The following is a 16,428-nucleotide window of genomic DNA, read 5'->3' as shown; positions in this document are numbered from 1 at the left end:
TTCTTTTGGGATCTAAACACAAAGATATATCTTTCAAGTATATAATGTTCTAGCAATAGTTAAGCTAAATATTAATAAGTAAACTTTTTTTTTCACAGCAGTTCCCCAGCTCTGGGATACATAGTAGCTTACCTAATTTTCTTATCTTCCTTCTAATAATACTGTCAACAGGTAGGACATGAAAATTCAGAACTCTTAAAAATTAAAGCTCAAATTATTATTGTTCTGCTACTACAGGTTGTAATTAAAATAATTTTTAGTTGCATTAAAATAAAAAATGTATATATTTTGTGAATGTTCTTTTTCTTCTTCATATTTTGCAAGTAGATACTAAAAAATCAATGCCATTATTGATGAAATGGCCTTCATAAGTACTTTGGAACACTTTAAGAGTCTTCTTATAATAGTCGGGACAGCAAGGATCTTCTCTAATCAATAGATAAAGCTTCCTTATCCCTGAAATTAATAATGCTAGATGGATTCATGTTACCAGGATTAAATTATTTAGAAAGAAACAAAACAATGATACACATATGTAGAGGGCAATGGGATAGAATACAAATATAAGTATTTTAAATAGGAAAATTCAAATCTGGAATTAGATACAGTGCCCGTTAAAATTTTATTAAACATGAGTTCTATAATGCAAAAATAGTCCCGAGATGAATCTTGCATATTAACAATATAATCTGTATTTTCTATGTGTATCCCTTTTTAGTAAGTTTCTATAATCCCTGTTTTTATGTAAATAAACCTACAAGATATTTCTTTTTTCTTCATTCTTTTAGCATTGTCAATTATTTAATCAAAATATGAAAAAAAATAAAATCTAATACTTTCACTTACCATCCTACTTTGAGATAAAATGAATCTTTTTAAATTTCAAAAGAGCAATTTCTTTTATTATTTAGGATGGCAATACTTCCCTTTGTATTTCATTCATCATAATTCATAGGTACATATAAAATATATTGGCAAGTAAGTCCTTTACATTTTTTTGGGTGAAAGAAAACTAAGTATATTTTTTACATAATATTTATTTTAATTTACAATGTAATGTCCATTATTTTCGTTTACCTTACCCCATCTCTCCAACAGCTGAATAATGAGTGAATAGGGAGGGTGGGGCAAAAGATCACATCCAAGGGCTAACAATTTATTGCGGGTGACTAACGAAGTGTGGGGCCTAGATGGAAGACGACACCCTTTCGATTTGCCAGTTCTGGGCATTTTCTTTGAATTGATTCATCCAATTTTGTTAATTGTGAGCAGTATAGAGTCGAATCGATCGATATACCTTGTGGCAACAGCTCATAAAAAATCATACCCTTGAAATCTCACCATACAGAAAACATTATCTTCTTTGGGTGCAATCCCGCTTTAGATGTGGTTCCAGGTGGTTCGTTGTTGGGTCTCCAAAATTTTTTTGCAACACATTATCGTAGACAATCCACTTTTCATCCCCTGTCACAAGTCTTTCAAGAAATGGATCGTTTTCTTGACATTTCCGTAGTGAATATCAAATGGAAATCCGTGTTGCCAAGTTGGCTTCTGTCAGAGAGTGGGGGACCCAAATATCAAGCCTAGAAATGTAGCCAGCTTCCACAAATGATTTTCTACGCTTGTATGTGATACATCTAGGACCTTTCCAATGTCTCGCATTGATTGGGATGGATTTTATTCGACTATCGCCTTAACATCAATGGTTTCAATTTCTTGTGGGCGACCAGGTTGCAGTGGGTCATTTATGTAAAAATTCTCTGCTCGAAACTTAGAAAACCAATTTAGGCACCTGGACTTAACAGAGCATTATCCCCATAGACCCTGGATATTTTTTTATGTGCCTCTGCAGCTCGCTTTCCTTTTTTTGAAGTAATAAAGCATAACTGTTTACATATTACAAATAGAATAAACAATCCTCTGTTTGGATTAATTACATCAGAAAAATGTGATGTATTATAAACAAAACATGAAACCTGAAAGGACTTATTTGCCAACCCTATAGGTAAATATAAAATCTTACTATTGTTATAACAATCATGAAAAACAAAAACATTTATTTTCTCTTATAGTTAATCATTAAATTCTTTCAAATTTTATATCTTTCCATTGTTTGTTACAATGAGAGATGATTAATGATTCCAAATAAACAAAACTATAGGAACTTTAGAAGCTTTTTTTGGCATTTAAGATAGTTTAATTCTTCATTAAATATTTAATATTATGATTCCATTAAAATAAATACAAAGTATTATGTATTCTTTTATTAAAACTTATATTTTTTATTTTCTTGTTTATTTCATTTTATAATTTTCATTAATAATTTTCTTGTTTTTAAGTACGATTTTTAAAAATTGAAAAATAATTATTTAACATGTACATAATAATAATAATTTTAACTGTGATGAACAATTTTGTATATAGTGTAATACTTTGTGAATAAATTTTTTTTAATATTTTTTTTATTGAAACAAGCACTTTCTATTTACCCCATTATTTATTTTTTTCAGCCTTAACTGTTTTGATGATGTAATATTAGATCACGTAATGTGTAATATTCTGTTTCAATTAATGAAAATATTAATATTAATATTACTTAAAACAGTTATTTCACATCATATTTACAAAAAATATAAATTATTATAGCAAAATAATAAATAGAAATAAAATAAAATAACTCTGAACCAGGCTTGTCTCCCCACTGATGGAGATCAAATCAGAATTCCATGAGATCTCAAGGCTTCTCTCTTAACCATGACATAGGTATTAGGTATCAAAACCAAAGAAGGCTATGAGAGCCAACACTGAGGACGTGTTGAGAATCTGAATCCAGAACTCCTTACTCAAGACCATGTTAACCTCAAGGTGTATTTAAGGGATGGGAAATGATTAATAGGAATTGTGCTGAAGAATTACAGAAAAGATAATTCCAATAATAATATTCAAAACACAATGAAGATAATAAATTTCTTGAATAATTGAATCTAAAGAATTTTTTTTTTATAGAAACATGACTATATTAATTTTTACTAAAAATTAAATATACTGCTATAATTCTTAATAGAATACGAATTAGTGCGTTTTTTATGAGATATTTGAGATACAAGCATGGCCGGAAATAGGTTGGAAATGTCTACTTAATTTATACAGTATGTAAATGATTATTGTTAGAGGCTAACTACAACAATTTATAAATGAGTGGGTGAGAGCCCAAGGGGTACAAGTGATTATTTTATGAATAAGAATTTGATTCTTATCTACCAGTGCCTGAACCAAATTTACAATTTAGTCAATACTAAAGCACCAATTTGGCTCAGGCACTGGTATATAGAAAAAAACTTCTTTTTCGTAAAATAATCACTTGTACTCCTTAGCTTCTCACCCACTCGCATCTATAGCTACTTCTACTACTAATCTTGGTTTTTTATATTCACTAGTATTCTTTGTAACATAAAATTCACAAATATCTTCAACTGTTGCAATATTATCAAATGTTCCTCGATATTCAAATTCTTCTAGAAGTTGGCATGTAGATATCAATTTAGTGACAGAAGAATCAATATTGGAAGGTGTATACCAAAGTTCCAAAGAAATTCGCTCTGTAAAAACAATTTGAATTGAAATTTTTAATTAAAATACACATTTACATTAAAATTTTGTTGGTTTTATAAATAAAGAATAAAAAATATAAATAAGAATATAGGATAAAAAACACAAGTTTTCTGTCTGTTCAACTTATTTATTTGGACAGGTATGTTGTCCTATATGGCTCTTTACTCATTTATTGTCATTTTTTATTTATTTTTTCCATTATTATTATTTTTTTTTTTTATTATTATTTCATGGCGTTTATTTTATCTCTGTATGTGTATTGTTTTTTTGTTTTTTGTTTGTTGTTTTTATATACATCTCATGTACATTTTTTTAGCTTTATATTTTACGTATTTTTGTATGAAACTATTACTCTTGCCTTTGTTACTTGTTTTTTATTCTTTTCATTGTATCTTTTTATTTTTAATTCTATCATTTTATTTTAACATAGTTTCATTTTGTATCTTTTTAGCCCTGATGAAGCCCTACAAAGTGGGGCGAAACGTTGGAAAATAAAATAGTTGTAAACTATTTTCGTTTCCTTGTGGCGCAACCCTGACCATCTTCCTATAGATAAAAACATTTATTAAAAATATGTTTGAAAAATTTTATCATTAACTCTCAGTTGGTAAAATGATATAAAATACATTAACAATTGAAATTTTCTTAAGAGATAGTTTATAAATCATTTCAATTTAATTCAGTGGATAGCAGTTGGAGAAACATAATCTATTTACCTTCACCTTAAGGTTTTTATTTATAAAGAGAGATTGTTTTAAAGCTCTTATGATACAAGAAACATTGTATCCTCTAATTTATGCTGTTTTCACCATTTTACAATTTTTTCAAATTTCTTGAGTAAACTTATTAAAGACCATTGCTAAAACTAGGTTTAAGGGGCAGGTGGCTTGGTAAGTCTTGCCTTCTATTATTCTTGATGATATCCTCATGAGAGATTGTGACATGTATTTTTTGTTTTAAAAGTAAGATTAATTTTTAAGATAAATTACTTAATTTATCTTATCTTAGGGTGGGGAGGATAGGTTTCACACTATATTCCAATTTTAGCCACTTTTTCATTGTTGCTCGATTAAACTAATATTTTAACTTAAGACTCCTCTTCCCATTTTTAGTAAATTACAATCTTTTTATCTCTTAAATGATAAAAACATTATTACTTCTTACTTCTCTATTTAATTATTAGAAAAAATTTCAGACATCTGTTCATTATCTGGTTCAATCTTAAATTACTCAATGTTGTATATCTTCTCTTTGAGAGATTTGTCTTGATTTTTAACAACTGTCATTTATTATTCCTATTTGTAGATTTCTACCATCTTGTCCCTCTCATATATATTGGGCTGTGCACTTTTTTTGTTTGTTTTTTTAAGTAAAAGGAATAATAAAAATCAAGAGAAATCTGTTAGAGTGAAGATATGAAAGAGAATACTTCAAGATTGGACCAGATGATGGACAGATGTCCGAAACAATGTCGAAATTAAGAAGTCAGAAGTAATGAGGGGTTTTCCCTAAAAAGAAAAAAGAGTGAAAACTATTGAACTTTTCGATACAAATTAAGTAATGAAGTTTATGAATATTATTTTCATAAAACCTAATAAATGTTAAAAAAAGAAATTTTTGCTAAGCTTTATATAACCATAATTAAAGTAAAAGTAATTTTAATTTTGGAACTAAAATTTACCAATACTACTACTATCTGTAATCGTATGATGCAATAGTATTTAAATAACCAGAGAAATTTAAGTCGATTCCCTGGTGACAAGATAGAGAAGGTTTAACACATCTGTAAGGATGGGATTATTTTGTCATTCCCAGACTTAGCCATAGGGAAGATCGAAAAAGAAGGATGGGACTGATCTTTCAATAAATAAAACATTACAAAACCAAGGACATCATAATAGTCTAAACTAATTTGTAATATTTTAGCTTTTACTATTCACAAAGAATAGTGAAAATATATAATTTATATAAACACAAAGTTATTATTAAAACCGCCATCCATGAATGATGTTTACTAAGTTGAAACTTTATGAACCGGTAATCAAAATCGCTGCTCTTTATTAAAAATCAGTGGTGAAAACCTCTGCATACTAAAAAAAGAGTTGAGGTTAGCTTAGTATCTAAAGTAATCTAAATTGTTCAATGAGAATTATTAGTACCAATTATTTTTTTTATGTCAGTAAACTATGTGTTGTTTTATAACAGCAAACAGTTGTGTTGCGTTGTTTCCACGTTGAGTCATAGCAGCTTTATGCAAGACCATATTATGTTATTTTTTTATTATTATTTAAATCATTCCTTTCTTTATGAGAGTATAGCTGTAATATTAAAATGTATCAACTATTCACCATGCTTCTATTAAGTATATGCTGCAATTACATTTTGAATAAAGGAGAAGATAGTAGAGGGTCCAGTCAGAGAATAACACAAATAAGTTTTTAAAAAATTATTTATAAACTTACAACTTATTTGTGTTATTCTCCAACAGCAACCCCAACCATCTTCTCCTCATTTATATTTTTTCAAGTCAAGAATCTTCTCATCATTATTTTTATGTTATATTAACAAATTTAATTCCAGCATACACTTAATTGGAGCATGCTGAATAGTTGATCAATTTTCATATTACAGCTATACTCTCATAAAGAATGATATAACTTAATAAATATAATCTGAAATTAACCATAGTCTAAAAAAGTAAAAATATTAAAACTGATTTTAAAAAATGAAAATTAAAGTGTCTTACTTAATGTATTCAGATAGTAATTCAGCATAAGTTTTATTGTGTGGTCAAGCAACCATGTATCGGTTTCCCAACCATTTATTGGTATCCCAGTGCAGGAAAGGTGGAACCCTTGTAATGGCATTTTTTCTTGAAAAATATGTTTCAGTTCATCAAAGCGAATAACTTGAACTGTGAATATTACAAGAAATCATTAATAAGTTTTTAAAATAACTTGAGCTACTATAATGGGCAGAAGAGCCTGAAACATTATTCAGATGACATAATAAATAAAGAAGTTATAAAGAGGGCATGTAAGAGTATGTAAATAAATGACAGTGCGTTCAAGTGGCCTGAGTGTCCTCAGTTCAAGTGTCCTTAAAGTTGGGACCATGAGCAGAAGACCCTGAAAGACCTAAAGAAAGAAAACTATCACTGAAGCACATCAGTATATTCACAGTTCTAGTTTTATTCACAAGGAAATTTTAAGTATCGACACAACTTATGATTCTTCCATAAAAGCTTCTTATCGAAATATTGCAGTGCCTATAAGAAAAAGAAGCACTATTTTTGATTCTTGCAAGCAGATTGTAACTAATAAAAGATTTAGAAGACAATATTTGAAAAATTCAAAAATGGTAATTTAAGTAAAAGATCTGAAGCATAATACTTAAATAAGTAAGCAGGTACTTATTGGGATTGCAATGTTACACATTCAGGAATATTTTTAAAAACAGAACAAATACTTATCCGACTAACAAATTGACCTAAAACCTGTACTATCATAAACTAAGTAAGTTTAAGAAATACATTAATTTTTAAAATTATTTATTTAAAACTTTCATATTAATAATAATAATAATAATGTGAACTGCTACAGTCCATGATGATGATGAGTTAGGGGTTCAGTATTTTGTAAGGAACAACTGTTTTTAGAACAACCGTTGTACAACGAGGTGATTTTTTGAAGATTACACTCAACTGCCATATTTTTCCCCAACTAAGGATTCCTACTTTTATATATTAATATTTTATCCAAATTAATTATCAAAAATTTAATTTCTAAATCCTGAGGATTTATCAATAATGATAGCAGTCAGAATCAGTCAATAGTACTTAGAGAGTTCATCTCTAATTTGAAAGGAATTACACTTACTTATTACCAGGTTAACTTTAAGCAGTGGACTGTATATCAAAGCTTTCATCCAAGATGAATTATAAATTAATTGTGACGTCTTCCGTGGCATATCTCCTTGTGTACATAACAAGTTTAAAACCTTCAGTCTCCCATTTTTAATGCATTCCAAGTGGCACAAACTTTCCCCTGTACAAACTCAGTTTGATGGATTAAACAATAGACTATATTTTTTAATATTATTTTCACATTGAGCATACATTTTATTGGCTATAGCAAAGATGTAAAGATAAAATGTCTTAGTTTCTTAAGAACTATGGTATTTTGCAATTTTGAACTACAATGAAGCTTGAGATATAGTAAAATCAATGCTATAAATATAATTATTTTTATTAATTGTTTTTGAATGATAATTTTTAAAATAGGATATAATTGCAGAATAAGTATAATGTCTAACTAGAATAGTTTGATAGCATTTAGCCATTGATGAAAGTACATATGAATACTGATCCATATGAACAATTACAATTTAAAAAAATAAAATAAATAAATTATTTCTACGATAGGAAATAGTTTCATATTTTTCGGATTGTATATGCCTTACCTTTACCACCAGCAAGCATACTGTATTTGATACTCAAAGTATTTAAATTTTTTAATGTACAGAGACATAAGTAATAAGCGAAGTAACGAAAATCTTCTGGAATGTCACCCATATACAGCGGTGATACAATGCTATCCCAAACACCTGTCTTAAATCCTAAATCCAATAAATCAGCAGCAATTTTTCTCCAATTACTAAAATTATTTGTACCTGAAAACCAATATCATTAGTTCATTTCATGCAAATCTACAGTATAGAGAAAGAAAAATATTAATAAAAACTAAAGAATGTCTATTAACCTTTTTTTAATCTTATTCTTTAATTTTTAACTTCTCTACTTATTAATCAGAACAGTATGTAGTCTTAGACTTGACATTAACAACAGTGAACAATATTTAATGGATTTCTTATGACCCTCCCTTATGCCAATGTTTTAGACATAGTAACTCATTTGATGTAGGTCTTGAGGCTTTTCAGGTCTTATCAGGAAGCTTGTACTTGATGTCAATGCCATGAAAAATAAATATACGATAGTGGAGGAGACCCCTTCTCCAAGTGAGATAATCACCTTTGGCCAGTACAAGTTTGAGAAGGTATTTGAATTTTTGTACCTGGGTTTAAAGCTCACACAAAATAATATACTACATCTGGAGGTGAAGAAAAGGATCCAGGCTGGAAATAGGACATATTTCGGCCTATTATGGGACATCAGAAAAAGATCCCTACCAAGGAAAACTGAAATAAATCTCTACAAGACTCAGCTAAGACTAGTTCTATTATATGCATCAAGGTCCTGGCTAAATCACTACAACGAGACCTCAGCATCTTGGAAAGCAAAATCAAATATTAGGAAAAATGGAAGTTGGAATTGAGTGACGTAGACGCATGAGTTTTGTTGTATATATAATCAAGCTAATGTAATGTTATTTTAAAAATAAATTAACAAGTTGGGTGGGTTTCGTGGCCAGAGTGGAAGACAATGAAAAAAGGTCCTGAGAGAACCAATTCTTAGTAAAAGATTGAAAGCAAGATGGCATTGCTGCTGACAATCAAAGTATCTTAGCTGTGTGAGATTGTGACAATTGAATGGAGGTTGTTGCAGTAGGCCAAGTCTCAACAATGAATTATAGTGCCACTCAGACAGATTACAATGCATAATATTAAAGGGTCTATAATGTTTTACGCTCTTGGTGGAAAAATCATGAAAACTTCAAACACTTACAATTTTATACATTTTTTAATATTAAAGAAAAAAAGGGAATAACAAACATTTAATTTATTACTCGATAAAAATTACTCAAACAAAAATTTATTTAGTCTGCAATTGGGATAAACAAATAGATGTACATGTTCAATAAAACAATAAAAATAAAATAAAAAAAAGGAATGTTAAAAAAATCCCCTTTCAATGGCAAAAATAAACAAATTTAAAATGTTTTTTAACTGTGTGTCTGTCTTCTTTTTTTTTAATGTTTCTTGTTCGTGGTCTCAGAAAATTTTTGATATCTTTCGGCTCAAAACTATTCTGTATTGAAGTAATCGCTTATTTATGTTAGTTCTTGCAATTGATATTGTTTATACTGATTCTCTTCCGCATTTCATCCCAGAATAGTTCTATAGAAATATTTTACTTTCTAATATTCTGGTATTTATACCAATGGCTTGAAATCTACTAAATTTTATTAAGTTATTCATAACTTAAATGTAATAATGTAATAAAACTGAAATAATATAAATGAAACAATAATAAACACAACTACCTTCTTTACTATGTGAATAAGAATTAAATCCAGGGTTTCTAAAGAAATTCCATATATGCAAGTATTCCAAAGTTTTCCCAGTTCCGATTGAGAAAACTAAAAGTAATCTCAGGCCATCACTCTCACAGAGAAATTCATTTTCAGCAGAAATCCATTTCACATTGTTCGGATAGCTGAAACAAAACAATAGAGTTAAAATTTATTGAAAACCACACAACTACTCATATTTGTTTGTGCAAAAAATAATCAAAATACATTTTCCCATGAGTTTAGTAAGTATAAAAATGGAATAATAAATGAAATTGTCTATTATGTGTTTTACTCCTCTGATATTTTAGTGGACTCCTGCTGGATATAGAAAATATCATACTTTAAAAGATGCTTTGCTAATTAGGAATAATTAAGGACATTGTTAGATGTCTGGAATTAGCAGCAGAGATTAATAATTACCTACAAATATTTTATTACAAAGGTAAATAGACAAAAAAAGAGTTACATTACACTTCTCTAATTATTTCAGGTATAAAAAGTATAGTAGAAGTGGGTTACTTTGCTCCTTGGTAGACAAAAGTTTTGCATTGTCATTAAAAGTTCTGTGCTGCTGAGTGTGGCACACCTAGAGAAGGAAAAGAGGAGAAGGATACCTTTTGATTGCTAATTGAAAAATAATCATAGAGATTCTGGTATTTTGCTTTCTCCTCCAGTTATTCTCTGTTAAACATCTAGTTTGAAACTTTTGTTGCTAGATTGATCCTCCTAGAAGCATAATGCTATTTTTGTTCTCTAAATTGATTCAATTCTATCTGTGATTTAAAAGCAAGTGTCATTTTTAATTATTAATCATTTGCTTAATCCTAATTTCTGAAAAAAATGACTGTGGGAAACTTTGCACCAATAAACCTCTCCTTGTTGTTGTCCTAAGTCTCTTGATGTTTTTGTTTATTATCTGAATGTTTTTAATTTTCAACCTCCTGTATTGCAATAGTAATTCCAATCAATAAAAAACAAATTTCAAATCAATTTAAAAAGTATATAACTAATTTGAATTTATTATGGCTTAGATTAGTATTGATTAATTTTTTTTTTGATACACTTTTCTACTTCTTTTTCATTGAATTTGTCTTTGAAGCAATTATTTAAAGATTAATTAAAATATATTATTTTCCGAACCAACAAGATAAGGAGAGTATTGGGTCTGATTTTCGATGTGCAGCTTTCAACAGATCTATCTGTTCTGGAGACCCTGAGTTCAAAAAAATTATTTTTGTCCATTGGTATGTCTGTCTTTTCTACAATTATCTATAATATGTATATAATGAATCCATCTATATAATGGATGGGCCAATTTTGTTGCTTCTTTTATATGAAGTACTTAAAATAAACAAATCCACTTCAGGTTCTTTTAAGATGATACTTGAATTAAAGATGCTCAAAAATTGCCTAAAATAAACGGATTGTTGCCAATCTGTTCCTTCACAGTTATAAGATGATTCAATACCATTGTTGGATACCTCAGATCCCGGAAGGTGCCTCAACTAAGTCCATTCATGGTTTGGTCACACCAACTCCATTAGTTCACCCCAACAATAACTAACAGACTCAAATGGACTTGTATCTCCAACATGTCTACTTAGAGTTCATTATCCCATTTCAAACCAGTTTAGAAATGCTATGTTGTAAAAAAGTTATATATAGTTCACCCAGGGGGGAATTTTTGATTTTTTAAGAACCAGATCTTAGAACATACCTCAGCAATCTGGAAATCATTTGTATGAAATTATATTTCTTAGTTTGATGTAGTGAACTATAATAGCCTAAAATATCGTTCAAAATTAATACTTCACATTCAAAGACACTTCCTGCTTCCAATTTCTTCAAAGCCTTGCTAATAACCTGAAAAAAAAATAGATAACACAAATAAATGTAAATTATCTACCCAAACCATTCAAATTTTAAAAATATTTAGTACCAATAAAGGAAGAGAATAAAATATTCAATTTCAAAATGAGGTGTAGATAGTTGACCGTAGATTAATGATTGGAGAAGTTTGTCGGGGGGTGCGGTCAGCAAAAAACAACATAAATAAACAAAACCATAAAATAAATAAATATGGTTTTGTTTATTTATGTTGTTCTTTGCTAACCGCACCCCCCAACAAACTTCTCCAATAATTATTTAATTTCAAATGTAAATTTGTCCAAGCAATTAGCAAATTAGAGATCAAATTGAATAAATTGTCTTGATACTTATGAAAGCTTAATTTCTATGCTGAAATACAAAAAAGAGTCTATGATGTAGAAAAAACCAAATAGATGGCAGTGCAGATCATCATTTGATAATTAATTCGCATTTATAACAACCACCAATAAATCTCCTTTCCCTGATTAAAATATAAATTCCAAACAGTTTGACTGAATGTTCAGTAGCAATTCATGTCTATTTGAAAAGCATTAAAAGAATAGCAGAAATAGTCAGCAAAAAGAGTTCCTAAATTTGTTCCAAGGGCTGCCTTACTGGGGTCAAAAGTTGATACAGAAATCCTGTATCACAAATTAAACAGCCAGAAAAATGGATGAAAATAAATCAAATATTTAGAATACCATTAAACTTGAAGAAATTTGAACTAAGCACAAATATGAAATATGTTCATCAAAGAAAAAACAATGGCAAATTTGACAGCCAATTCTTGCTTTGAGCAGCTCTCATGAAGGCTAGAAACTCTATCCGAAACGTCAGCACAATTAAATAAGTTATTTCAACTCATTTGTGTTCTATTTTGACCGCACCCCCTACCATCTTCTCCTCATATAATTCATCCCAGGTCAGCTATCTCTCATCATTTTAAATATAAACTGTATATGAAGAACTGATAATAAACAAATCCACTTTAGCATTCTTTTAAGATGATGCTTGAATTAAAGGCTGCTAAAAAATTGCCTAAAATGAATGAATTGTTGCCAATCTGTTCCTTCACAGTTATAAGAGGATTCAATACCATTGTTGGACACCTCAGGTTCTAGAAGGTACCTCCTATTCAACAAGTCCATTCATGGTTTGGGCCACACCAACTCCATTAATTCACTCCAACAATAATTTAAAAAGAAGGAAATTTCCAAATACCTTGGCATACCACTGGATCCTTGTCTATCGTTGAGAAAGCAAATAGAAAATATTCCAGATGTTTATTTGTAATAACGAATTTGAGCAATAACTGAAGAGTCCATGGAAAGAATGATTTTTTTTTTTTTAATTTATTTATTGATATTTACAACTGTACATAAAATACATCAAGTAAATTTGAGGAAATCATAATGGTATGGTACAAGCATGTAGAGAAACTATCCCTTGGTAGCACTCTAAAAACATTTTTACAATATAAGGTCTCGAGGCCATCTTCTTTTCAGACACCTCGGAGGATTGTCCGAAATAAAAGAGGAAGCAAGATTAGAAACTAATGGGTTTGAGTGGTTAGGGAGTTTGTAATGGAAGGATTGGTATCTGGTTCAGGCTTGATCGGTTACAAATGGAACATTAAGGTCTTTGTGGATGATTTTATTGGTAACAAAGTAGGGAGCATTTAGGATTTTATGAAAGATTTTGGATTGTAAGGATTGGATACGAGAGGAATTTGAAGGTTTAGTGGAGCCCCAAAGCTCAACGCCGTATGTCCAGATAGGCCTTATAATTGTCATGTAAATCAGTCTTTTGTAATGAATTGGAAGTTTGGACCGTTTGTCTAGTAAGTGCTGTACTATTTGAAATCGACATGCAGTTTCCTGTCTTTTCAGTCTTGTGTGAGGATTCCAGATTAGTCGTTTGTCTAAATGTAGTCCAAGGTAGCGGATCTGTTCAACAGGGGTAAGGGCAACATAATTGAAGTATACTGTAGGGCAGTCAGTAGGTTTACGATGTAGGGTAAAGGTAATTTGATGGGATTTGTTGGAATTTATTTTAATCCTCCAATTACGACACCATTCTTCGAGGGTTGTGATATGGGATTGATGAGTTTGGGATGCAATTAAAGGGTTATTATCAACAGCGAGCACACATGTGTCACCGACATACGTGGTGAGGATAGTGTTAGGATTGGTTGGGATGTCTGCTGTATACATTGTGTAAAGGATGGGACCGAGGGTACTACCCTGAGGAACACCGGTGGACTGAAAGAAGAGGGATGAATAGGAACCATTGTGGTTTACTTTAAATAATCTCTCAGGGAGAAAAGAACGAATAATGAGAAAGTATGTAGGAGGTAGGAATTTACGGAGTTAGTAAAGCAGTCCCGGGTGCCAGACTCGATCAAAAGCCTGTTCTACATCGAAAAAGACTCCCACGCAGTACATTCCACGCTCTAAAGAAGACGAGAAAAGGACCACCACACGATGACATTGCTGGATAGTGGAATGAGAGGTTTGGAATCCAAATTGATGATCTGGTATTATATGATTGGAATCAAGGATGGGGTATAAGCGTTTCAAAATGAGTTTTTCGAGGATTTTGCCCATGATAGGTAATAGAGAGATAGGACGGTAGGAGGATGGGTATTCTGCTGGCTTATGGGGTTTGGGTATCATTTTGACTATAGATAACTTCTATGGGTCAGGGAAATATGTGGAACAGAGAACGGCATTATATATGTAGGTGAGGAATAGGATGGCTTTTCTAGGAAGAAGTTTTAGAATATGGGATATTAATAGGTCATATCCAGGAGTTTTGCAGTTAGGTAATCTCTGAATGATACTGGATATTTCTGATGGATGAAATACTTTAGGTGGAAGGATCGTTTGGAGTGGAATATTTAGTTCTGCTTCAATACATTCAAGATGAATTGAGTTAAGGATATCAGGATGCGGAATAAAGGTTTTAGATAGGTGTTGTCCGAATATTTACGATTTTTCTTCGTCAGTGCTGGTCCAGGTTTGGGATTCCGTGAGAAGAGGATAGTTAAAGTCTTTGAAATTCAGCAAAAATTTAGTCGTTCGTCATAATGATTTGTCAGTAGCTGTAAGATTCTCAGTAAAGTTAATTAAATTTTTAATTTTGTATTTTCTAATTTCTACTTTAAGTTTGATAGTCAATTTGGTGTAATATGTTTTGTGGGTTGAAAATCTGGTCCTGTGCCACTTCGATCTTGCTCTGCGTTTTTCCCTTAATAAGATACAAATATGCTGTGGCAGGTTATTTTGCTTATTGTTATTAATTCTATTAGTCCAAGTATTATCAGTTATGCTTGTTCTTATTGTTGATGTGAGTTTTCAATAGCTTCGTCAAAGTCTTGTTTTGTCTTCAGTCTAATGTTTAAGTCTAGTTTAGTTTCCAGGTCACATTTAAATTTGTTCCAGTCAACTCTTCCTGTAATCAATGAAGGAGCTGAAGGCGTAGGTACAAAGCTTGAATGTAAAACAAACAGAACTGGACTATGATCTGATGAAAGATCGTCCAGGGATTCAACAATAGCTTGGGAGGGAGAAATCTGGAAGGTGATAAATATGTCAAGGATATCAGGGCACTTTTTGAAGGATGTAGGCCAATAAATCGGATTTTTGGTAGAAAGAATGGAATAGGTGTTGGAGGTGGAAACAGGGGATAGGATGTGCAGTGATTGGTGATTAGCATTGTAGTCTCCTCTAGCAATGAAGTGCAGTTGGAGGGTTAGGAAAAAGGAAGCAAGGAGGTTATAAGAAAGGTTATTACCAGGAGGACAATATATAGCTGAAAAGGTAACATGGAAAGGGCTGTTTGAAATGATAACCGAGGTTGATTGGATAGCATCAGTTGGATTGGAAGGATTAAGGGAATGGGGTAAGGATTAGTGGATAAGGATGCAAGAACCAACATGGGAAGTGTTGTCTGGGTGGTCTGATCTATAAGTGATGTAGTCACGTATGTAAAAGTGTGTCCTGTGTGTGAAAAGAATTTCAGTCAGTAGGGCTATGTCAATGTGTTTATCATGTAGGAATAAGTCGAGTTCGTCACGGTGATTTTGTAGGCCATTAGCATTCCATAACATGACAGGTAGGAGCTTTGTGCTCATCGTGGGAAATTAAGTGGGATTTCAGAAAGTATTCTTGTGAGAAGGTTAATGAGGGGTTTGAAAGTCTCTTGAAGATCTTTCAGGAATGATGTGAGGATAGAAGTTATATCAATTGGAGTTTGTTTATGAGGATATGGATCAGGAGCTTGGGATGGATAGTTTGTGTGACTGGAAGTACTGAGTGAGGGCTGGGTATGGTACAATAAAATATAAAATGGTATTATTTTAAAATCACAAGATAATCTAATATTATTTCAATTTTATCTTTGCTTTTCTTGTAAACTAACTTGACATAAATTATAAAAAAGTTTTGAATCAGATGTGATTGGTAAGCATCTTAAATTCCATAAATATTTAGATACTTTATTCTTCATGTTGACACAAGAAATAGACAATGGAAAAGATAAATCTCCTTGATAAGCTAGAGGTAAGCAGTACCTTTCTCCTCCAGCAAAAAGGAAAGCATTGCTATAAAAAAAAACACTGAATTAATAAATTTACTGAGGAAATAAATAAGTACTAATTTAATTTATTTATTTACCTATTAAACTTTATATTTAA

General features: G+C 30.7%; 1 protein-coding gene across 4 annotated transcripts in view; it reads right to left on the bottom strand.

Moving 5' to 3' along the window:
* Positions 1 to 310: 310 nt before the first annotated feature.
* Positions 311 to 16,428, bottom strand: part of LOC106689734 (uncharacterized) — a 30,341-nt gene continuing 14,223 nt past the window's right edge. For 2 of the 4 annotated variants that reach the window (XM_067050170.1, XM_024361347.2), the window contains exons 2-9: positions 16,155 to 16,335; positions 11,581 to 11,726; positions 9,831 to 10,006; positions 8,074 to 8,283; positions 7,491 to 7,658; positions 6,359 to 6,526; positions 3,435 to 3,599; positions 311 to 456 (exon numbers count right to left, since the gene is read on the bottom strand). In XM_067050170.1, coding sequence (XP_066906271.1) covers positions 311 to 456; positions 3,435 to 3,599; positions 6,359 to 6,526; positions 7,491 to 7,658; positions 8,074 to 8,283; positions 9,831 to 10,006; positions 11,581 to 11,726; positions 16,155 to 16,241 — 1,266 coding nt within the window. In that variant the 5' untranslated portion in view covers positions 16,242 to 16,335. The remainder of the gene's footprint in view (positions 457 to 3,434; positions 3,600 to 6,358; positions 6,527 to 7,490; positions 7,659 to 8,073; positions 8,284 to 9,830; positions 10,007 to 11,580; positions 11,727 to 16,154; positions 16,336 to 16,428) is intronic. The other 2 variants (XM_014434887.2, XM_024361348.2) reach the window with 2 other exon arrangements.

Source organism: Halyomorpha halys, unplaced genomic scaffold (assembly GCF_000696795.3).
Source record: "Halyomorpha halys isolate HHAL.00 unplaced genomic scaffold, Hhal_1.1 Scaffold1441.1, whole genome shotgun sequence".
In the NCBI taxonomy this organism is placed as follows: Eukaryota; Metazoa; Arthropoda; class Insecta; order Hemiptera; family Pentatomidae; genus Halyomorpha; species Halyomorpha halys.
Note: the sequence above shows the minus strand (reverse complement) of the source record. Positions and strands in the feature narration are given on the sequence as shown.